Source organism: Lygodium microphyllum, chromosome 13, assembly GCF_053477565.2.
Source record: "Lygodium microphyllum isolate KBCC chromosome 13, Lygodium_microphyllum_v1.1.10, whole genome shotgun sequence".
Classification (NCBI taxonomy): Eukaryota; Viridiplantae; Streptophyta; class Polypodiopsida; order Schizaeales; family Lygodiaceae; genus Lygodium; species Lygodium microphyllum.
In genome coordinates, this window is record NC_141147.1 from 58,257,884 (window position 1) to 58,282,478 (window position 24,595).

Sequence of the window (24,595 nt, forward strand, 5' to 3'; positions counted from 1 at the left end):
TTATTGGGATTGTTTAGGAATCACTATAAGGACTAAAAGTTATTGCTCATTACATGTATAATTTACCATTTATATGTGATTCTCTCTCTTTATTAATTTCAATCTATCAAAGTTTCACACTACTCCACACATGATTTGAGAATTTTTAAGCATGCATACTTATCTACATACGCATACAAATGACTCATTTGTTTATTCCCACTGATTTCCACCACCAACTTGTCAAATACCCAAAATCAAGTGGAGGGAGGTGAACTTGAGGGCATGGGCTAAGATATGCATCAAGGTTGCAAAATTGGCAGACTTAAGAGGCCACATAGAAGTTGGGAATGAGGAATGCACTCACACTTCCATAAAGGGTGCTATGAGTGTGATTGCCACCTTAGTCACCATGTTCCACAAAGGTTTGTTCCTATTCATATATTTTTCTTAGATCCATGCACACGCGCGCGCACACACACACACATGCACGCACACACGTAGAGAGAAGTTTTAACATGGTAGGAGCAACCCCAAGATGCCTCAAAAGGTGAATTCCATGATGCATTATGTCAATTCCATCCGAGCCTTGAAATAAGGAAGCTAAATGGAGCATTGCCATCCATGGGCTAACTTTGTGAGCTTGACCTACATGTACAAGGAATGGCTAACAAAAAACATCATTTAGTAAAACCCTTTCATCTTGTCCAAAAGGCCTTTCAAGTTTTCCATACATCAAGCTCAAAGCCTTGAATCCTCCTCCTCTTGTATATCTCTCTCTTAATGAAAAATAGATTTTGACATGGGTCTTGCCATAAGTAGTTGGTAAAACGAATTGGTTGGGCCGATTGCTCATTGGACGTTGCTTTTTTAGATAATTAAAGTTGTTCCATGATTTTCAAATTAGGCATGCAAGGCATATTTGTAAGGTAGCATGCTCTCCATGAGGGGATGCAGGATGAAATCTTGAACCCATGAGTTAAGCTTAAAACCAATCCCCTTCTAGGGGCCTTTTAACATTTGGCACTGGGTTACCAAGAATGCGAAAACTCATCCTAAATGGTGGGATTGATGTTGAAAGAATCATCTCTCCCTCTCTTTTCTTACCATGTAAATTTGAGAAGCTTCATATGAACTTCAAATTTTGGGAAAAACGAATCATCTCTCTAGAGCCGATAGAGTGGAATCAACTTTCCATCATGAGGATAGACTAGATGGTTGATTTGGTGTAATGAATCAAATGTCCATCCTAGTGAGCCGAACTCTTGGCCCATTAGATTGAGCAAGCATTGCTCCACTCTTTGCAAAGGCTTTATATGGGTTATTAGGACTTGTAAAAGCCATTTACAACCTTGCAGATTTTAATATTGTTCAATTTTTGTGTTAAACAACAATAAAAATAGCAAGGGTTGTTATATTTCCAAGAAGTCATTAGATTTAGTTGTGCACATGTGAATACATCACACATTGAATGGTTTACCTCTAGGTTCAATAACACTAGCTTTATCAGGGATAATGGATATTAGAGCTCATGTGAAGTTGCTCCAACTCTTTTCTTATAATCTCCCCCCACCCCCCCCACCCCCCCCCCCCCCCCCAACACACACACACACACACACACACACACACACACACACACACACACACACACACACACACACACACACACACACACACACACACACACACACACACACACACACACACACACACACACACACACACACACACACACACACACACACACACACACACACACACACACACACACACACACACACACACACACACACAGAGTTGGGGGCACATTAGCGATAAGAGTTGTTCCCGCCATGGCTTTGAGGGGGAAACTGTTTTCCAAAACACCTTTTAGATCACATGGGGAACCCCCATGAAAAGATAATTAATAAGTCTAACGCCCTTTTCCGTCTAGGCACGTATATCAACCAAAAAGTAGGGTGCGAACTCTTGTGAGTGGAATGTGGGGAGAGAGGGATAAAGAAAACCAGGTGGTTTTAGGGGAAAATTGGGAACCCTCCATGTGACCTGGAAGGGTTCCCAATCTTTGTGGAAAACTTTCCAACAAACCCCCCCCCCCCCCCCCCCCCCCCCCCCAAAAGGCACGAACAGTTCCATAGTGTTAATTGATAGGTTTCTCCTTCTATCCGATGATGTTAAGGGGAGATTGGACACATGAAGGATAAACTTAATCTTGCCAGCTGAAACATACTAGACACATGAGCAAGTTAAGAAGAAAAGGAGGCATAAGCTTGATGTGGTGTGTGATGATTTTATACATGGTTTAATAGAGAGAAGGTTCCTTGATATGCATTTTGTCATATGGTAGAATCTTAAGTCTCGATTGGATTCTAATCTGTGTCTATGGCGAGCTCTCTCAAGAATCTTCTAAATGAGGGGGATCTTAGAGTAAGGTCACAGGTAGACTCAGTAGACCTTTTGTATGTCAAATAAGTCCAAGTTTATGGTGTGTGATATGCTATTTTCCCTTCTTACTTGTTGGTAAATTTAGTCACCTTTACTTCAAAATACAAGTAAAGACTATAAGTGTGGCAGCACTCTTATTTGACCCAGAGTTGCTCAAGTGCCCTCACCCTTCTCTCTCTCTCTCTCTCTCTCTCTCTCGCGTCTCGAGCCCACCCCCAAAAAAGGAGAAAAAAGAAAGAAAAGATGCAACCTAAAGGATGACGTCTTCCTGAGAGATACCCACTTCCATTCTACTACACAGGACCACCTGCAGTGGGAAGAAAGCGCAAGCAAAAGGGAGTCGGGTGGTTCTGGATCTCCACATATTTTATATGCGCGTTGGGACGTCCACATCTTTCCCCTCCTCTTTTCACCAACCCTCTCTCTGATTTTGTGTGATTGCCCACCATCTCCCCTCCTTCTTCCCCTCCCCCACACGATTCTCCCCGGACACACTCCCCCCGCTCCTCCCTCTCTGTTGCTGCTCTTCTGCCTCATCATTTCTATAAAAAAGCCACTAGAAAAAGGACCACCAAAGCTTTTAGTCCCTGATCTCTTGATATACCGTCAAATCACACCTCACACATGCATATACATACACACTAACACCTCCCCTGGAGCTTGGATGATGACTTAACCCCCTTTGCCTTTCTCGTTTTATCAGACAGGCCCTTTTTCTGGCCAGCAATTTCCCTTTTGATGATGTCTCCGTTTCCAAGACTCTCAAGCCCCTCTCTCCTTGTCATCGGCTGACAGCTGATATCTGTCTCTCAGCTAGATAGAGACACAGGAGACATTTTCTATGGGCAGCAGCAACCGATACTGCTGCAAGGTGGTAACATTTCTCATTCTGAGAGAGAGAGAGAGAGAGAGAGAGAGAGAGAGAGCAGATTGAAGCAACTAATTGTACTTGTTGTCGACTGTGTATCCTACTAATTGTACTTGTTCTCGACTGTGTATCCTACTACATAGTTTTTAAAGATTGCTTTCTGATCGCGTAAGTAAGACTGGATATCGAGCTGTAAATTTGTTTTCTTCTTCGGCAACCATGTACCCAAACATTAGGAATGAAATAGGTGGAGAAGAGCTATTGAAATCAAGGGTGTTCTTGCAATTGAAGCTGATTAGGCCAAGTTTCAATGCATCCAAAGCTGACTGGAAATTACATCGATTCACATATCCATGCCTTTTGGGCCCTGGCATGCATGTGGGTCATTGCCTGACATAGAGTAATAAAGGCCGGTTAACCAAGGTAGCACCCCTTTAGAGCAGGTGGATAGAGATGGCCAACGGTGGATGCTAATTTGAATATGAGCTCACAGTCACATGTTGAAGTGCTTCGCTTTCTTCAGGCAGTTGAACTGGCTAAAAGTGCGCAAGGATGAACTAATAGATTCCTTCCTGATTTCAGGTGAAGCCCAACTGACAAAAGTTAGAAGCCAAGGAAGCTTGTCTGTATGCCATGAATCATAGTCAATGCTGTCAATGCTGTTCGATACACGAACACCTAAGCTGAAGATTGGTCTGAGGTACAACAGGCCCTGAATTTGAGTGAAGACATTGAAATCTGCCACTAGAACCTAAGTTGCGGAGCTATATCCTTTTTTCATTGAAGATACGGCAGGAAAACTCAGTGCATATCGCATTGAGGTGTGCCTATCTAGACTGCCCCAATGGCCACCGACTTCTTTGGATCTAGTATCCAAGCAGATGCATCGCAGACACTTTACCATGTGAACGCAAAATACCATGCATATGGAAATAACTGTAACCCTGGTCATATGGCACTTTTGAATTCTGCTGCAGGGCCTGTGGGCCATGAAGGCCTTCTTGGCAGTCCTGTGCAGCACCATCATCAACACCAGTTTATGGAATTTTCCATTCCACAAGCTCTTACTCAAATGCCTGTATCTAATGAGTCCCATTCAAGTTTTGTATCAAACACAAACATGAGGTATCAGAGTACTCCAGCAAACCTCTTTGGAACTGGTGCAAATAGCCGTCAATATGGTTGGGTTGTGGATAATGAATTTTCTTTCCATCCTGGTGGCAACATGCCTGAGAGTAATCAACCTCTAGCGAGAGGAGTTACTGCTGTAGTTTCAAGGCAACAATCAACATCTGATTTATGTCACTATGGTGTCGAAGGTCTTCCACCTTCCTTGGTTCAGCAGCAGGCACAGTTGATTTCAAAGATTGTTACCCCTGAATCCAACAACATGAATCGTCTGCAAAATGCTCTCTCTAGTGTGGGGCAGAATCTCTCTCTCTCCCTTTCTCCACAGCCATCAATGCTCATGCAGTCACAGACCTTGCAGCAGACTGAATCAGCTGTAACCAGTTGTCAGGGATTATCTAATACAGACAATGAGAATTTAAACAGGGAAGAAAGCTTTTCTAACAGATATGTTGGAGGCCAAAATTACAGCATGATTGAGGGAGCTGGATGTTTGAATCATCTTGTCAGTGAATGTAGCATTAAGCAAGCTGATGCATGGTCACATCAGTCAATTATAGGGCAGTTTGGATCTAGGTATCTGAAAGCCATACAGGAGTTGCTTAATGAGGTGGTCAATGTTGGAAGAGGCTTGAAGAGTAGCTTGATGAAGCAAACAAAACCGCAGGCATGGATAGGACCTGGCTCCATCAGTGATGATTCTCTAGAAAAGAGTGGACCTCCATCTCAGTTTTCAAGCAAAGATGGCAATAATGTGGTATACAGCAACACTGGTAAAGAAAATGATCCTGGAGTGGCTGTTTTGACAACCAGCACTGCAGGCTCTGCAAAAGCAAATGCTGGTAGACCAGTTGACCTTACACCTGCAGAAAGCCAAGAGCTCCAAACAAAGAAAGCAAAGCTATTGGCAATGCGAGATGAGGTACAGTATGTTTGTATACAGTTGGTTGCATTCCACAAATATTCTCAAAGGAGTGTTAAAAAGGTACTTATTCAAAGTTCAATAAACCTTGCAGTACCCTTTCTGTTCTATCATAATATGCAGGTTGATCAGAGGTACAAACAATATCACTATCGAATGCAAGCAGCTGTTGGGGCATTTGAATCTGCAGTAGGTTTTGGAACAGCCAGAACATACACTGCACTGGCACTTGAAACTACCTCAAAACACTTCCGTTGTCTCAGAGATGCCATCAATGGCCAGATTCGAGTTACCAGTAAAAGCCTTGGTGAAGAAGAGATATCAGGTCAAGGTATATCAAAACTACGTATTGTTGATCAGCAGTTGCGTCAGCAGCGTGCATTAAGGCAGCTGGGGACGATACAACAGCATGCTTGGCGTCCACAGAGGGGTCTTCCTGAACATTCTGTTTCTATCCTCAGAGCTTGGTTGTTTGAACACTTTCTTCACCCGTAAGTTTCTTTTCTTTCACGCCAGTTTTTGAATTTGCTGGTTGTACCATCTCTTTTTGGTGTGTCCTTGAAGGTACAGTATATTGTTTGAATACATGTTCTGCATGAATGCATTGTTTTAAAGCAACAGCTAAGCCATAAATTAGGATAGATGCCCAATGGGCAGGTGCCATTGCAGCTACTGGATCAGCACTTCTTACCTGTAGATGCAGTGACCTATGGTGATCTCAGGAACTATTGTTGATCCACTAGTGCAAAGGAAATTATGGTAAAAAATTTACCAGCAAGGCATGTTGCTTTAGAGGGATCAATAATGTTCATAGTATCATGCTAGAAACTGACACCAATTGACATCTTGATCCTCCTGAGCTGTTTAAAATACCACCCAAACAACCAGAGTCAGGGGCAATCATCATTGGAAAGAGTCAACATGCAACATTGCCATTCCTATGTGAATGCAACTGCTAATGTGTCATGCTCCCCACCACCTATTGGTGCTTGTGGACAGAAGGCACAAATCCTGGACTAATGCTTACGTTGTTGCTTTGGAACCATGGTAACTCGAGCATAGGAGCTAAACCATAATGAGGCCACAATTTGTGGATCTTGAACACAAGGATTTTAGACTGTGTTCATGGCTGCTTGAATCTGATGCCAAGTCACTATCCAACCTTGCTTTCAAGCCCTTGCCCTAGCAACTGTGTTGAGGGCACTTGTTGGCTCAGCATCCAGCTACTTTGCATTTGAAACAGTGGCCTTCAGTTTTTCAGATTTCCATCTCTGCACAAGAAAGATTAGGGGTCCCTCCCCCGCTAGGGTTGGACTTTCCTGTACTGCTAGTCTTGCTAATTTGAAGTTCCAGTTTGGTAGTCCTCTACCAGGCTTCTCATCCTCAGCAGGTGTGGCAAGTTTTTGGTGGGAGGGTTATATACCTCTATATCAACTTGGATGGTGTGTGCAGGCCACCCAAGATCTGCTTTACTACATCATCTGTTTCTTCAAGTACATAATTAGAATCTTTTTGAATCTGCCAAGATAAGACTGCAGTCACATCTTCTCCCAAAATGAGACAGTGACACATTTTAAAAAATGAGAGGATGCGATAATCATGAACATATAACAGAGCCATCAATTGTGTTGGAATGGACAAGAGTGAGATAATATCAATGATGAGTGTACAAGCCACTCAGGGCAGCTTATAAGTAGGCAAAAAGAAGCATGTCCCAGATGAAGTCATACTGGCATTGCCTGTGGCTAGAGTCACCTGCACACTTGTTGATCCAGACTCTCCCATTGGGACCGCCAGATCTCTATCTGTGTCTTTTTATGTCCACAACCATATCGTGCCTATTGTTTAGCATTGTGTAGTGCTATGCTACATGTATATGTCTAGAATCTCGTAGTTCCACTAAGATTTGGAAAGGGGGGAAATGAAAACAACAAAAAATGGAGTTTCAGAGTTTCAGCCAATTTTGGAAACAGGGGGAGGAGTTTCAGATTTCAGCATTAAAACCATACATATGTACTTCAATATATCAATACACACAGCACCATTTACTCAAATGTTAGACAAAACTTAAAGCCTTCTTGTCACATGGACATCATACATAGATCATTACAAGATTGAAGACCATTGACCAAACAATGAGGTTTAAGAGAAACTCGCATAGACCATGGAGGCAGAGCAGGCTGCAGAAAGAAGAAAATCAAGACGGAGGTGAGTAGAGATGATTTGGTTTTTACTTTCGGAGGCCGGGGGGGGGGGGCGGGGGGGAAGGGGGGGGAAACACAGCTAACAGAGGCAAAATGGGACCAAGGTGATGTTGATTCTCCTCGTGCCACATCATAAGAAGGCAAGATGGGGGGAAATGAGGGGCCCTAAATAGTGCTTCGGCTGCACTGTTTCTGTGCGAACCAACTGCATCGTCAGCCCAACCAAAATGCCATTTTGGGGCACTATGGTCTAGATAAGCAAGTCTATAAATAAATAGTCCACAAGCATATCATGCCTATTGTTTAATATTGTGTCTTGGTAGGCTATACGTATAAGTCTAGAATAAGGGTTGATCCACTAGTAAGTCTAATAAATGAATAGTCCTCAATGCGAGCGCGTGCGCACACACACACAGAAAGATGCATGAGTTGAGTGTGTTCGAGCTGTGAGATCTTAATCATTTGTACCCATTTGCTATCAGTTTGTTAGTGCACATGTAGAACCTGACCACAATGAGTGATGAAGAGAAGGTAGAGAAGAAAAGAACATGACCTGAATAGAATGCTGAAATTGATGACTGCATACATGATACAATGGATGGAGTCCTTGCACGAGCGTTGGAATGACAACACATATGATTGGGTAGATAGCAGAGGGAGAAGGAAACTGCTGATGTTGAGGAAGAGGGAAGCTGATGAACAAGAGAATGAATGAAAAAGAGAGAATGCCCAGCTGCCTATAAAGAGACCAAATCGGAAAAACTGGCCAACCCATTACATCAAACAGGATCCTGACATGCAGAAAATGACCCTTTGAGGTTGAGAAAATGGTCAGATGCCCCAGGAAAATCTAGGAGTCATGGTTCAGGACTTGGATGACCAGAGGACAAAGAGACGATGCCAAAGCTCCAAATATTCCTATTTAGCTCTAACTGAGACTCACAAATGAGAGGAATTAATAAAATCATGATTGCTAACACCCCCTCTTAGATCACAAAAGGCTGAGAAGATGCATGTGACCAAGCTCAGAAGGCAAGGAAACGGCCTTCATAGAGATACAGGGAACTTTGTCCTTCACAGGACAATACACCAGCTCCAGCTTGCTGTCCAAGCTACACTTCTAAACATAATTCTATTGAACTTGATGTGCTTCATGTGAGCATGAAACCAGGTTCTTAGCAATGGCTAGAGCACTCTGATTATTGCATTGAAGAAAAGTAGGTGCACTGCCCAGGAAACCCCAATGTACCAATGTCAGTTGAAGGCAAACAACTCTTGAGCTAAGGAACACATAGCCTGATACACTTGCCTCTGAAGAAACGACAATGGTAGACTGCTTCTTGTTAGTCCAAGAAACCACACTGGATGCAAGAGTGAAAACAAAACCTGTAGTAGATTTGTGGGTGTCAACATCACCTGCCCAATCTCAATCTAACCATCTAGAAAATCTGAACCCCAAGGTTTCCTCATGGAAAAGCTGAGAATGGCCACATATTTAGAGATGTCAGATCAGGTGTGGACAAGCCAAATCAGGGGTCCAACTGAACTACAATAGTGGGGTGCTACTGCATATTCAGAATTCCCCTTTGAGAGACCGTGGGGCATAGATGGGCTTGCAAGCAACTGTGTAGATGGCAGTAAGCATCATGGTGTAGTGTTGCTGCAAGATGAAAATGCCCTGAGGTAACTGATAAACATCAAGACCTAGGAAAAATTGGAGTAGCTCGAGACCCATCATATCAATCCGTTGGCTAAGTCTCTGACCCACAAGCAAGTTGCCCTGTATGGTTACCTGTTAGGATCAAATCATCAACATAAAGCACAATTAGCTTACAAAGGCTACCCTCCCTGTGAAAGTAGAGGTTGGGGTTGTGATCTAATCTCTTGAAACCATTATGTAGGAAGAATGGATCAATTCGCTGATACCAAGCCCTGGGAGACTGCGTGAGGCCACAGAGAGCCATGCACATGCAATAGACATGATCCTCTTAATCAGTTACATCAAACCTTGAGGCTCATCAGCATAAATACTCTTGTAAGACACCATTGAGAAGGGGTGATTTGACATTCATTTGATACTCGCCAATGATGTGCTACCAAGAGGATCATCCCGTTGGTAGATGTGTGGGTGGTCAGGACAAATGTCTTTGCATAGTCCATGCCCAGCTTTTGAGAAAAACCTTGGCAAGAAGGCTAGCCTTATGCTATCCAAAGGTAACTTCAGCATGGTACTTGCTCTGGTAGACCCATCAAACACTAATCACTTTCCTTCATGGAGAGAACCAAATCCCAAGTCTGATTCTGCTCAATGAGTCAAGCTCCTTTTGCATAGCTCAGTGCCAAGGCTCCTGTAGAAGAGCCTCACAAAGGATTTAGGCTCTTGATCTTTCATAATCCTGGTCATGAGGGCATATTTGACACAGGTGACAGTGTGCATGCCCCTGCTCCTATCCTTGCTGCTGTAGACATGCCAATCACTGAGGTCTATCAGTGGATGTCTCTGGACCCTAATCAAGAAGTAGCATATTCCATAATCCTGATCATGAGGACATATTTGACACAGGTGACAGAGTGCATGCCCCTGCTACTATTGCTGCTGTAGACATGCCAATCTCTGAGGTCCATCAGTGGATGCCTCTGGAACCTAAACAAGAAGTACCATCAATGAAAATAACAAGAAACGTTTTCATTGTTGGATGTCGTAGCTGTGTTTTGGGATGAATACATGGTCTTTCTCCAAAAACGAGAATCCCCCACAGATACTGACCTTGTTTAATTACAAATGGAGGAGTTGATGTATATGCTCAAAAGGGAACAGGAGGAAAATGCAAGTGCCAAGAGAAAAGTCTCTCTTCAGTCATGCAAGAGACTGAAAGGTCAAACCATTGGAGTCCTCTTTGGAGCAGTTAGCCAGCAAAAGGCTGATGCTAGCTTGTCACTTTTCAACGGGAATGTGAGGCTTGCTTGGGACAGATATCACCAGATAAAGCTCGGAAATGGATGCTGAATGTGCATGAGTGAGGGCAAGATCAACTTGCTGCAATTTAAGCTGAATGGGCTGAGGCAGTAGTTTACTACCTTGCAGACCTAAGCTGAATGGGAACGGGGACAATGTATACATGGGACGTGAAGGACAGAAAGAACATACCATTTTCTGCTGTTTGTTAAGTCCAATAATGAGTGTTCCCTGTGACTATATCTTACTTGTTTCTTTCACAGCCACTACTTTTGGTGTGGATTTGCAGTTATGGCTGCTTTGACTCACTGGAGCCTTAACAATGGCTTGGAACTTTTGTGTTTTAAGAGTTCAATATCTTCATTGATAAGTGATTTTAGAGACATGAACATGAATACATCTCCTGTCCTTTCTATGATTTAAATGGAATTTCTTTCCTGTAGTATGTGGTACTACTCTATTTCTCTACAACCACAAGTGCGAATGTGAATTGCTTCAATTAATTTCAGGTACCCAAAGGATGCTGATAAAATCATGTTAGCCCGGCAGACTAAACTTAGCCGTAGTCAGGTAATGCATTGAAATTCTCATACAGAAACTGACTGCACTAGGATATTGGACAAGATCTGAAGTCTGAAGGTAATCTTACAGGTTTCAAACTGGTTTATCAACGCTCGAGTCCGTCTTTGGAAACCAATGATAGAAGACTTGTATTTGGAAGAACTAAAAGAAAGGGATAGTGAAGGGCTGGATAAATCAGCCAAGGACAGAGGTCCAAATAATGGCAGCGCAGGCTTAATTGATAATATGGAAAATAACAAGCCAGTTGATGTGAAAACTGAAGAAAGTTTTGTAACAGATGGACAAGGTAGAGATTTAGGTGTCTATTCTTCAGAAAGTTTTCTATCTCGTGAAGACGAAAGTGGACAACAACGTTCTAAGAGACCCAGGACAGAAGCTGAAGGCCTCTCAACCTTGCCTCCTGCTGATAACATGGTAGGTGTAAAGTTCGAGTCTGAAGACATTAAACAGGACGAACAGGGGGATGATGATCCCCATGGCACAAGTCTTGATGATCCAGAAAGTCAAAATTTTGTGAGTTACGAGCAGTTCCAGCTGGGGGCTTACTCCCAGGTTGGCTCTACTACATACTCTGCTACCAGTTACCCTGGTGCAGGTGGAGTCTCTCTCACCTTAGGCTTGCAGCATTGTGACGTGCTATCAGGAACACAGCATCATTATGGACAATTGCAGCTCCAAGTACCCCCTGGAACACAGCAAGGCCACCCAGCCGATTATTTCAGCACTAATGAGCGCAATTATCTCCAAAACCAGAAGCAATTTTTCTCCCATCTACTCCGCCATGACTTCGCCACATAAATGGTTCCTTTTCCTGATACATGTATGTATATGTTGTATTAATCATGGTAGATTGTCTTCCCAGGTCATGTCAAATATGTCATATATCAAGGTCATGATAATTATGTAAAAATACAGGCATATACTTTTCTTCGTTTCTTTGCATTGAATGCATGATGTCAGCCTCATTAAGCAAAGTCTGATAAGATGCCCATGTCCAGAATCTATTCTCCATCGCCTCTTTCATCTACACTCACAGTGATTATTACTCAGGAAACCATGAGCAGGAAGAAAACTGGTGTTATAGGTTCCATATACACTGCAGAACACCCAGGAAAACTGACATAGCCATACTGATGGTGGGTAGGTACATGTACCCTAAACAAGAACATGACGTAGAACAGAGGTCAATTTTGACATTCCCGCTTGAATAATTAGAAAACACACAAAATTCAAATAAGGTGGAGCATCCCACGCTTACGGAACAGCAGAGTCACAATTAAAAGAATTCCGGTCTTAAAGAGATTACCTCTGACTTCCATACCCAGCAATGCAAGCAATTATCAATCAAGTACCCATTATGTGGTAGAACTCGAATGTTCAAACTCCCATCTTAAAGAAATACCTTTGACTTGCATGCCCAGCAATGCAAGCAAATATCAATGGGTAACTTCACAAGGGGACCATCTCTTGTAATTAAGAGAATTTAGACATGTAATTTTAAGAATGTTTCATAATATTTGGTGCTTGTTCATTATAGCCAAAGCATAATCCAATTGGTCTCTTTATCTTCCAAACTACTTGTCTAGCTCTCATGGTTTCTCTCTCTCTCTCCACACACACACACACACACACACACACACACACACACACACACAGTTTCTCTCGCCCCTAGATTAGCCTCTTATGTATATATGGCACAGGCCATTGAAGGTACATTGTATGACTCCAAGAACTTCCACAGTTAACAAGAGTCAAGGTTGGAGTTTTTTGGAAGCCAGAATGGATAAATATGATGGGGGGAAAGGTCAATTTAGTAGCTCATGCATCATATTAAAGTAGCATTTTGGCAAAAGGGAGTCTATTGGACTTGGCAGGGACTTTAGCCCAATAGTTGTTTTACAGACCTGTCTTCTTCAACTTCTTTTAAGGCTGCTATGGTTTCTCCAAGCTCTTTCCTCTCCATCCATCACTTTTAAAGCATTAAGGGACCATAGCAGGATCTTTTAAGCATCATACGCTTCAATTCAGCAACCATTGAAGAGGTCTTTTGAGAAGTTTGTGAGCAGTCTAGTTAGCCTACAATCAGACGCAATTAATGTTGATTTGTAGCATCTCTTTTATAATTTTGCTATGGATCATTTATAAGCTATTCGCTCTAGCATTAGACACTATAGTGGTTACCTTCTTTGCAAAGATTAAAGTTCATTTTTCATCTTCTTGGTACTTTCTTCTTGAAAACCATAATGGTTACCTTCTTTGTAAAGATTAAAGTTCATTTTTCATCTTCTTGGCACTTTCTTTGTGAAAACCCAAAAGGACAATAGAACAAACTATTAAAGCTCCTTCTCAAGCTTCATTTTCTTTCAAGAAAGATTCATTGACTAAGCAAAGGACTCATATACATCAAGTATTTTCAAGGAATCATCAAAATTGAAGGGATTGAAGAATTTTTAATATGACATTGCAATTGGAGTAAAGAATTGGAGTGTCTCTTAATTTCAGCCCATTAATTCATACTAGAGCATTCAAGACCACATTAAGGAGCATCAGAAGGCTATATTGGAGTTGCCTTTGAAATATTATGGCCAATGGATCAATGTATGCAAGGCAATGAGCATTTCAAGCTTCAATGGATTTCATTAAAGAGATATATGCAAGTGGAGCAATCATCTTGAAGTAATTTTTGAAGCAAAAGGACCAAAATAGGGCAAGGACAAATTGTGGACAGTTTTAGCTAGCTTTAGTTTAGTGGCCATGAGTCTTTTTACATTGATTCAGATATCAAGGTTGAGTGCTTTCTTTTTAGAGGGGATCCTAAGCTTTGATTTCAATCAAAAAGTTTGTTAGTTGGAGTTGTGTAGCTCTAAATATTTCAGTTTTACTGATCGGGGGTCTAGTCGGATTGCACACTAATGGTAGGGAATAAAAGAAATAAGTAAGGCACAAGAAGGCTTATCTAGGCAAATCAAAGATTCTTTAATGGAAACTAGCCCTCGTGGACCCCAAGAAGATTCTCTAATCCAAGAGGGTCTCAACACAGTTTGATGCCATCATGTGTGAACATGAAATTAGACATGCATCAAGGCATAGTGAACTAAACAAAATAGATCAAATGGTTTTAAGCCATTGACAAGCTTGTAGAGTCTAATGCTCAACTAACCTTGCAAATAGCTCAATGGATGGCATTCTAAATGGGTGGAAAAGAGTAGAAATATGCCCCAAGTGCTTGTATGGATGCAAGGGTCTTATTTCAACTAATCAATTCCAACTCCCAAGGAATTATTAAAAGAAGATCAATCATAAGCCCAAATAGTTAATATGAAATGTAACAGCCATTGATGGGTGCATTTCATAACCTTTTATTCTTTTCATGTGAAACTCTTTTAAAATCCCATAAGGTGTGTATAGCTTTGGGGTATATAGTTTAGGCCTTATACAAGAACTAATGTTTGTAAAGGCTTGCATATTTCTATAAAATAAAAGCGAATTACTTTTTCCTTAGGAATTTTTTTTCTAAAAGTAATCATCTTTAAAAATATTTATCTATAATAATTTTAGCATTGAGCTCGGATGGATTTGGACGTGTCACATGATATTAAAAAAACCTTGGAGTTGAGCATAAGAGTCTCCTTATATTAAAGGAAATTGTGCTAAGTATGTAAGAAAGTTAATATGAAAACAAGGAGATATAAGGGCACCTTTTACAAAAAAATCAAACTTGTCCATCACTTGGAGCTAAGATATTTGAAAATGAAAGAAGGAGAAGGGACCAAGCTTGGATACACACGTCTTTGAGTATTTTAAGAATATACTCTATTAACTTTCCCATGTGGTGCATACATCTAATTTTCTTTTTCTTCTCCCATATATTTTTCTCTTTTCATGCATCTCACTTTTTCTAGCTTATTATTAAATTAACTATGATATCTCTCGTTTTTCTCTCATGAAAAAAGCTTTGAGCCACCAAAAGAAGAAAAGACAACAATATATTTGTGCACAAAATGATTCATATCAAAAGCCACATCTACAATGATAGAGGTTTTAGACTCTTCTAAATTATTATTCAAAGCCTTTTCCTACATGAATCTCTCTTCAAAGTAAGCTTTTTTTCTTTTTGGAGGATGAGAATATCTTGTAAGAAGTGTATATATTATTTCTCATTCTCTCTACTCAAATCATTATAAAATTATCAATTCCATATTGTAAAATCTCACATTATACCGGTGATGCACGTGCACAACTCTCCTTGATATTTTTCAATATGTGTAGTTTATCTTTCCTTTTCTTATTATTTTCTTTGAAAAGCTTGACTATGAAGACTCGTGCACGCAAGACAACAAAAGACATTATGAATGATGCATCCATGCACTATCTTACATTACCTGGTGTTTCATCTAATTTGGGACTCTAATAAATCAAGATTAAACTTGATCAATTAGGGTTAGTAGATAATATAATCCACCCAAGTACCTATAAAAAGTGACCCCTTTGAGTCTTTTAAGGGAGGACACACATACTCCACTCTACCACTATCTTCACTACCTCTATTCTCTTCCTCTCCTTAACAATTATCCCATCTCTCTCCACTCCACTACCCTCCTTCACTTTATCACACACCATCTTTCTCTCCCTCACTCTTCCATCCATCTCCCAAGTCTATCACTCTTCTTGCCCTTGTTGGGGATAAAGGCATTTGTGCCTACATTGCCATGTATTTACTTCACCCACTGTGATGACCACACACATTTACACTTCAAGTGGCTAATGTCTATCATTGTCACTTTATTCTTTGGAAGACCAGTCACACATTGTGATTGTTAGAGTTCTCGTATACAATGTCTCTCTCTCTTACTCTCTTGCTCCATTTGAAATAGCTCTTGGTTTACTCTTACTTCTACTTATGTGCTTTCTCTTGGGCTCTACCTTTTAATTAATATCAAAGCCAACCGTTTGACAAGCTTCTTCATCCTTTGCTTCAACTTAGATTCAAATCTCTAGCTCAAGGTTTCATGGAAGCCATTGTTTCTTCCTCGCGAGGTATGCATTGAGTCTTCCCTTCTCCCGACTTGTTTCAACTTACTCCTTGCTTGTTGTCGAGGAGCTTTCCAGAGCTTAGTTAAGCCTTGTTGAGTGCTTATTGAGTTGAGGAGCTGCCATTCTATCCATTTTGAGTGGATATAAAGCATGTTGTAGTAGTCCTGGAGAGCTACGACAACTTGATAACACTTAGATTTTGGCCATAACCTTTGCATATGGTATCAAATTCAAATATTCTATAGCTAGATATGAATATTGCGAGACAAGAGCTATAAATTTAAGAACTCACAGAGCTGATTCTATGTAGTTTTCTATTCTTTTTTTCACAAGAACAAAATAGTTTAGGTTTGGATAGCAAACAATAAATTTTATAATGTATGTTTGATGCTTCGAGTATGCATGCTATTTTTGTGCCTCGATATTATGGTTATACTTTTGGGATGCTAATTGAACTATTTAGGGTTTCATTATCTCAGTTTTGTAGGACTTATTGCTGTCATAGTAGTTTAGATAGCAAGCATACAACAATGAGTTTCATGCTTTAAATGCCTATTGTACCTACATGGTATTTCGGATATGGTACATGTCTACGATGATATCTAGGACTGATATATGAGCCTAGATATGATTATGGCATGCTTTAGAACTTGTATTTGAGCTACACTTGATGTACTTGGGCTTTAGTAAGTTGCTTTGAGCTTTTATGCTTATCTATTGTATGCTATTGGATACAATTATCTCTACTTGTTGTGGAGTAAGTTTGTGATAGTCTTTGGTACTGATGGTCTATGCTTAGTCACTCCTAGTTTCATTCTTTATGTCTCGGTTGCTATTGGAATATCCTTGACGGTGAAATCTTGCTTTCTTGGCTATGTGCCCATAGTTCGATTGATATGTATTCGTGTCCTTATTTCAACATTGCTGCAATTATAGTTTTTAGCATTGTTTTGGAGAGAATACATTATACTTTGGCAATCTATTGCATATAGTTGGTTTAAAACTTGATACTTTGGTATTTCCTTCTATTTTGTCTTTGTTTTGGTTGAGTTTTAGGGGCCGATTTGTAGCCATTTATAGTAGCCCATTCTCTTGGATTCTACATTGGTATACTATCATCGTGGTTGGCTCTTGAATTATAGTGCTATTTTTAATATTAGAAAGCTTGATGGTAGAAACTTCACCTATTGAAAGATGAAAATATGGTACATATTGGTTCAAAAGAAGTAGGTTAGGCCTTTGAAAACCAAGAGTATAAAGCCCGAAGGCATTGATCAAGATACTTGGGATGAGTTGGATGAGCTATGTAAATCCACCATTGTATTATCATTGTCAAAAAATGTTTATTTCAATGTTGTGGCACTTAAGGATAATGCTTGGTAGTTATAGAAAAATATATGTGATCTTTATGATAAGCAAAGTCTTACTTCACATATGTATTATTTGAAACAGCTCATGGACCTTCACATGAAGAAAGGGACTAGTATGTCTATGTATTTGAATGAGTTTCACTCGATTTTTAACTAGTTGACTTTGCAAGCCATTGAGTTTAAGGATAATCTTTCTCACTTGTTCTTGCTTGCAACACTTCTTGATTCATGGGACACTTTTCATACTACCATGTGTGCTAATACACCTAAGGATATTTCAAAACTCTAAAATGTTGAAGGTATCTTACTCACAAAGGAGATAAATAGAAAGAATGTGGATGCTTCCCATACTTCTCATGCATTGACTATTAGGGGCAGACATTATGGTAAGAGCACTAATAACAACTATTAAATAGAGACTCATAAAGGTCTCAATCTCATAGGCAGTCTCATAGTAAGTCTCGTGGTCGTAATGCCTCTCTTACATGTCATTATTGGAAAAAAGGGTCATATTAGGCCACAGTCCCATAAGATGCATGATGATAAATGAAAGAAGAAAGGCGAGGGCAAAATGCAAGATAAGTTAGATGATCGTAGCATTGTTTCTAGTAAGTCTAGTGTGAAAATTGAGGAGATAAATGCCTTGGAGCTTGAGTCTAATGATGATTCCATATTGGCATCTTCTTCCCTTGATGCTAGTCATTTGGGTGATGCCTCGTCCACTTTTTCTCCATTTGGAAAGATTCAAGGAAGAGGACTACAATGATTAGATTCAATGGTAAGCTCACTATATCCTTGTGTGAGAGCGTGCACAACTATGTGAGAGGTAGCCATTGCCACGTGCTTGAAATACTTGACTTGATAACTGATCTATAGGGTCTTGGTGGTTGCTTGTGATAGCGACGACAATCACCAAGTGATATAGAATACCTTGCATTATCCAATTGTCTAGTAGAGATTTGGCTTTTGGTCAAGGCTAAAACATGGTGTACATAATGTAAAACAAAAGTGTTGTGTCAAAAAGCCTATAGTCTAATGTCGCCAATGCCAATTATAATATCCAATGCCAAGGCATTTCCCATGGCTCCATGATTCAAGGCGCTAGCTCAAGCAAGCTCCATCTCCATGCTCCAAGCTCCAACCTCCATAGCCTGCATGCAAGAAAAGAGAAGAGAAGAAGGAGAAAATGAGAAGAGAAGAAGAAGTGCTTCTCCACAGTCCCTTACTCTCACACACTTATGCTCTCCCTCTCTCACACTCCCTCTCTCATGCACAAGCAGGAAGCAAGAACAAGAATAAGAAGAGAGCTAGTTTGTAGGCACACCAAGAATGAGCTTATCCATTCACTTTTTGGATTTTATATATGCTTTTCTTACCTTGGGCACCCAACCCATTTCCATGATCTGTCGTCCTGGTCCTCTTTTCCATGCCTTTCCTATTTTTTCATATTCTCATGGCTCCTTTACATGCGCCTTTTCATTTATAACTTGCATAGGAGGAAGCTTGGCATTTTTTTACAAAGGACTAAAATGTGCTTTATCTCTTGTGTGCTCTGTTCTTGATTTTAAAATTTTTCTCGTGTTGCTTGGTCTTCTTTTTCCATTTTATTGTCTTTTTATGCTCCTTCTTAAGCCTTTTTTGCATGTTGTGTCATTCCGAGAGTTAACATTACCCCCTCCTACTGAGAGCTACTCCCATGGCACTGAATGGTATGGATTAGAGAGGTTGAGTGTGGTTTATAAAATTGTACTTGGGGCCTAGGGAGACATGTCTATCACAATGTCCTGCCCTTAATGTGCCCTAAGTCCGTGAAGTGGGGAGGGGCTAGGGATTTAATGATTCTTAGGTGCAGTTTTTGTAGCACTCATGCATTACAAATGAGAAAATTTTGTTTTTTTGCAAAGGATGATACTAACTTGCATCACGTTCTCTTGCAGGGGCAAAGTTGGGTGGAGGTTTAAGTGACTTACTTAGAGAGGACTTGCTTAGCATATAGCCTTTCAAGTTAACTCTCACATTCAAAGGTGTAGTGGAAAAAAATGGATGGTTACACCTTGTGAACCATCTATCACTCATGTCCTCTAATAGATTCATACAAAAGGCTGGCAAGAGGGTAGCTCTCATCATGATTCTAGTCATAGCACAACTATCTATACTTATATTTATATTAAAAAATAGGGGTTGTAGTTGCTTTTCCTCTACAATGGGCTTTTGCTTAATAAGGATTCTTATGAGACCCAAATACTTACAAGTGGTAATAAATGTTGGATTTGGACATGAAGAAAACTCCTTGAGAAAGTGCACAATAGATGGGTGAAGATCTTTTTCAGTGAAGGTCATGCACTCCTTAGGGGTTGTGGCATTAACATTGTAAATTTGTGGGAGATCATATCTTCCATGCACCTCTAGATCAAAGCCTACTTTGTATCTCCTTGGATAGGGCATGTAGGTTGGATTATCCATTTCATATGGCAATGTATCGCAAAAAACCATCTATGCATCCATATTGTCATCCTCCCAGTATTTGGTTAGTTCCCCTTGCCACAACGTTGGTTGCCTTGCCCTTTCTTCTAGCCACCTTTTTCCCAACCGCATTGAAAGGTTGATCACCTCCTCCACCAACCTTAGTGACAATACTTGATCAAGTAATTGGGGGTAGGAGAAGATGAATTCAAATGGGTTGCAGTAGCTTTCATATCGCTCCCATAGGGTTAGTTCTCGTGCCCAATTGACTGGCAAGCACTCTTCATGTTGAGGGATAGGAACTTTAGGCGCACTGGCTGAAACTTAGCACTAAGCTTTCTCTGCAAGACAGCTCTGCTGATTCCCTCCTTCTACACCTCATTTTCACAATTCTCTCTGGGGCAGTGGGGTCTTCATCATGTGCTTTTGTTTGTGACTCTAGTTGTGGTGATGGACTTGGAACATTAGGCTGCTCTTCCTCATTATTCTCCTACTCAAAATTAGGCGAGTAGGTCAAGCTCTTATGTAGACAACCTTGCCTTGATCAAATGTTGCCTTTGCTCTTCCATACTTAGGCTGGTGTTGGCCCTGGGTATCTTTTCATGGAGACCGTATCTTAATGCTCTCCTTGTGAGTGCTAATGAAGTTTTGAGCCCATTGATTATTTCTTCTCCTTTCGTCTAAGTGATATTTAGCACATTGTTTAAGAAAGCATGTTGTTGTGCTAGTATCCATGTCTCTACCACTTCCGTTTTTCCTTCAACCATTATACTCTCGCTTTTTGATAGCGCCAGGTGCTATCCTAACTCCTTGATTCTAGTATCGTTCCTTTCCACCCATTCTTCATCTTTCTCTTTCATCTGTTGGATACTTTGGTTTTGCTCTTGTGAGAGGATGGTTATTAGCTGATCTTGCTCTTTCCATATCACAAGCATCTTCTCTTTGTCTTGGCCTTGGTGTTCCACCTGCTCCTTTAGGATGCCATGCTCATGGAGTGCTACTTGGAGTTGATTCTGCACCTCTGGCATCTTCTTCATTGCCTCTTCACCTCTCTGTCTTTGTGGCTTGTAGCTCTTGTCTCGACTCATCCCTCACTATTTCAACTCTTTGTTTTCTAACTCTAGGCGTTTGTTTTCTTTGGAGTTAAAGGCACATAGTTGCTCTAATGTCATGTGGCTTTTCCTTTCTCTCGTACAGATCTTGCAGATTCTCATCACCTTGTCTTACCTTCAAGGCCTCTTTCAATGCCATCACTTTCCTTATGAATACCATCATTTTCCTTGTCTTTTCTAGTCAGAAGGCTAAAAAATCATCCTTTATGCTTCTAGCTTGGCAAGAGCAACTTTTTTCTCCTCATTCATTCTATCACACTGACTCTGGAGCTCTTCCACTAGCTCATCATACTCCTCTATGTTATGAATTGCTGATGGTATTGAAGTGGTTGATACCTCAAGGTGTGACACCTTAGGATCTTAGTGGGATTTTGCATCGGTTGCGCTCCTGTTGGTCTCTTGGCTCCTACCATTGGGACCCCTTCTATAATGTTGTCGATGCTAGCTCATGCACTTTGCCTAGTAGGTATCGCACCCATGCCATCATGTTACTTTCATTGATTACTACTTCTATGGATCCTTGTATTGAGGTGGTTGTGGTAGCCATGATTGATAGTAGTGCATGCATGAGGGCCTTTCCCTTACTCTCTACCAGTGATCTCTATTCAGCCTCCTCTGTGGGGTGGCACTTGTTCTAGGCACATTTTCATGTGTCAGGCTCATCATGGCTAGTTCTTGGGATTGAGAAGTTTGTTCTACTGATCTTCTAATGGCAATGACCATGTGCTCCTCCTCCTCTCGCCTTAAACTTTCTTCCTCCTTCTCTTGTTTCTCTTTACTTTCCTCTTCAAGTTTTATTGACTCTTCTTCAACCCTCTGCTTTCTTCATTAGTGGTTTTGGGCTTCTTGATGTAAATCCTCACCATAATTCTTCACCCCTCTCCCTGACTGGCTGGTGATGAGCCTTGCTCCCCCTACTCGCTAACCGTTCTATCGCTTGAGGTTTCTTGTTGTTTGGTGATCAGCTTCCCTCTTCTTAGCCACTTTCTCTGCTTCTTCCAGATGAACTCTATTAGCTTCTTCTTTCCCAAGGTTCCTTGTAGAGAAAGAGATGAGGGTGATGAGCTTATAGATGGATCCTTTGACTTCATCAATGTTGGGGGTAAAGGCACCTCTGCCTAGCTGCCCGTGTATTACTACATTGACAGTACCCACCACTGCACACTGCAGGTGGCAAGCACCCGTCACAGTCACTTATTCTTTATTCTTTTAGTGGCAGTTTGAATAAAGGAAGGCTTGGCCACACATTGTGGTTGTTGGAGTTCCCACTTTTGAGTCTCTCTCTCTTGGCTCTTGCTCTCCATCTGCCATAGCTCTCACCACCAAGCTTCTTCCTCCTGGGTTCCACTTCCCTTTCGACTAGTATCAAAGCAAAGGCATTGGAGCTTGCCCGACATTCTCTTCAACCCGGATTTGAAGAGCTTCAATGGCAGACATGGCACCTTCATTTGCAGGTATGTTTTGATCTCTCGCTTCCTCCCTAAGCTTTCGGACCTTCATCGGCTTCTTCCCGAGCTACATTGGAGCCCCCTCGACATTGCTAAGTGCCATCGAGGCCTGTTCAAGACCACCCAGCCCCCAGGAACAGCCGGTGCAATTTTTGGTGCATTTTTAGGGGGTTGGGCTAACCTGCTCTAGGTATTTCCCTGCTCTTCCTCGGCTTCTCGGCACTCTTGAAAACCTTCCCGATCATTGTTGGACTCCCCGGCATCATCGATTCGAGTGCTTTCCCCTTCAGCCCTTGCTGTATACACAAACCCAAGACTATCAAAACAGGGTAGCACTTGACATTTACTGTTTGATGCTTCTTAGCATTGCCCGTTTGATGCCTATTGATGCCCGGTGATGCGCAGATGCTATGGGATGCTATGTCTATGCTTTGGGACTGATTTGGAGTATATTTGAGCACCATTTGAGTTCATTTAACAGTAAATTTCTTACTATAATACAGTGGGCTGAAGCTCATTTACTTGGTGTATGCATTGGTTCATGGATACGGGGTGCTTACTGGAGGTTTGAATGATCATATTGATGTATTTGGAGATTGTCAAATGCTTCTTCTTAGTTTCGGAATGCTTTTGAGCTTGTATTAAGCTCCGACTTGGTCGTCATTCGCTGGCATTTGGCTTCAATTGGCATGTTTTGGGCCGGTTGATGCCTATTATCACTGCTTGACATTTAGACTTCTTACATTTATGCTTTGGTCAGATATGGATGCCACTTTGCAAGTCACTGATTCAGATGATGATTACATACTTGCAGCTTCTTCATGCGATGCCTTACAGGCTTCTGAGATACATTCTATGTATGCGTAGTGCTGGCTCTTGGATTCGGGTACATCCTTTCATGTGACACCCTGTAGAGATTGGTTTCATACCTATCGTACCATGTCTGGTTCTTTGCATCTTGGTGATGACAAGTCTCTTGACATTGTGGGCATTGGAGGTGTTAGGCTACAGTTTCCTTCTGGCTGTTCTTTTGTTTTGCATGATGTACGCCATGTACCTGCGTTGACTCGCAGCCTTATGTCAGCTGGACAACTTGATGATGCAGGGTATTTTGTGTCTTTTGGAGACTTTGCATGGAAGATTACTCGTGGCAGGCTTGTGCTTGCAAGAGGTGTCAAGTCTGGCGGCCTCTATCCCTTACTTGTATCTGGAGCTACATTGGATCATGTTTTATCTGTGGGTTCTATTCCCCATGTATCCCTTTGGCATGCTTGTTTGGGGCATATGTCTCTTAAAGGAAGGAAAATGCTCCGTGCTTTGTAGTATCTTCCGCCTTTTGACTCTTCGCATGTTGATTCTTGTGATCATTGTTTGTATGGCAGGAAGAAGAAATACGCATAAAAAGTTTAGTAAGAAATGCATGGGTGAGCCCTTAGCTCTTATCCACTCATATGTATATGGACCCATGCCCTGTCAATCACTTGGTGGGGCAAAGTACTTTGTGACTTTCATAGATGATTACTCACATAAGGTTTGGGCTTATCCCATCAAGAGAAAATCCAATGTCTTAGACACATTTCAGCATTGGCTTGCATTGGTAAAGAACTAGTTTGGGAAAAGGCTAAAATGCCTAAGGTCCGATAATGGGGGTGAGTATGTATCACGTGCTTTTGAGCAGTTTTGTGATGAGCGGGGTATTAAGCATCAATTGACTGCCCCTTACACCCCTCCCTAGAATGGTATGCCTGAACCCATGAATAGGACCATACAGGAAAGGGTCCGTAGCATGCTTAGCCAGGTTGGCTTACCACAGCACTTTTGGGATGAGGCATTACTACTACAGTGCAACTCATTAATAGGTTGCCTAGTAGTGGCATTGACTTTCAGGTTGCAGAGGAGGTATGGGCAGGCAAGTCCCCCTCTTATGATCATTTGCATGTCTTTGGATGTGAGGTGTTTTGCCATGTGCCCAAAGATAAACGCAATGAGCTAGATCTTAAAAGTGTCAAATGACTTTTCATTGGGTATGGAGATGCAGAAGAGATGGGTTACCGTCTATGGGATCCGCAGGCGCGGAAAGTAAT

At 41.3% G+C, this 24,595-nt stretch overlaps 1 protein-coding gene across 2 annotated transcripts; it reads left to right on the forward strand.

Annotated features, from left to right (window-relative positions):
- The first annotated feature begins 2,906 nt into the window (after window positions 1–2,906).
- Window positions 2,907–12,020, forward strand: LOC148026661 (BEL1-like homeodomain protein 1). Of its 2 annotated transcripts, XM_087691136.1 has the most exons (5): window positions 2,907–3,295; window positions 3,875–5,342; window positions 5,466–5,833; window positions 11,012–11,072; window positions 11,154–12,020. In XM_087691136.1, exons 2-5 carry the CDS (start codon window positions 4,137–4,139, stop codon window positions 11,880–11,882), a joined length of 2,364 nt encoding a protein of 787 aa, XP_087547262.1. In that variant the 5' UTR covers window positions 2,907–3,295; window positions 3,875–4,136; the 3' UTR covers window positions 11,883–12,020. The 2 variants fall into 2 exon arrangements, with proteins under 2 accessions (XP_087547262.1, XP_087547263.1); XM_087691137.1 differs by lacking the exon at window positions 2,907–3,295 and having other exon boundaries at window positions 3,314–5,342.
- Window positions 12,021–24,595: the final 12,575 nt, after the last annotated feature.

What these genes read in the sequence shown, in the direction of transcription:
- LOC148026661 (XM_087691136.1), top strand. Translation starts at nt 4,137, where the DNA reads ATGGCCACCGACTTCTTTGGATCTAGTATCCAAGCAGATGCATCGCAG. An exon ending in TTTGAACACTTTCTTCACCC is followed by an intron (nt 5,834 to 11,011) that starts GTAAGTTTCTTT and finishes AATTAATTTCAG; the next exon opens with GTACCCAAAGGATGCTGATA. An exon ending in CTAAACTTAGCCGTAGTCAG is followed by an intron (nt 11,073 to 11,153) that starts GTAATGCATTGA and finishes GTAATCTTACAG; the next exon opens with GTTTCAAACTGGTTTATCAA.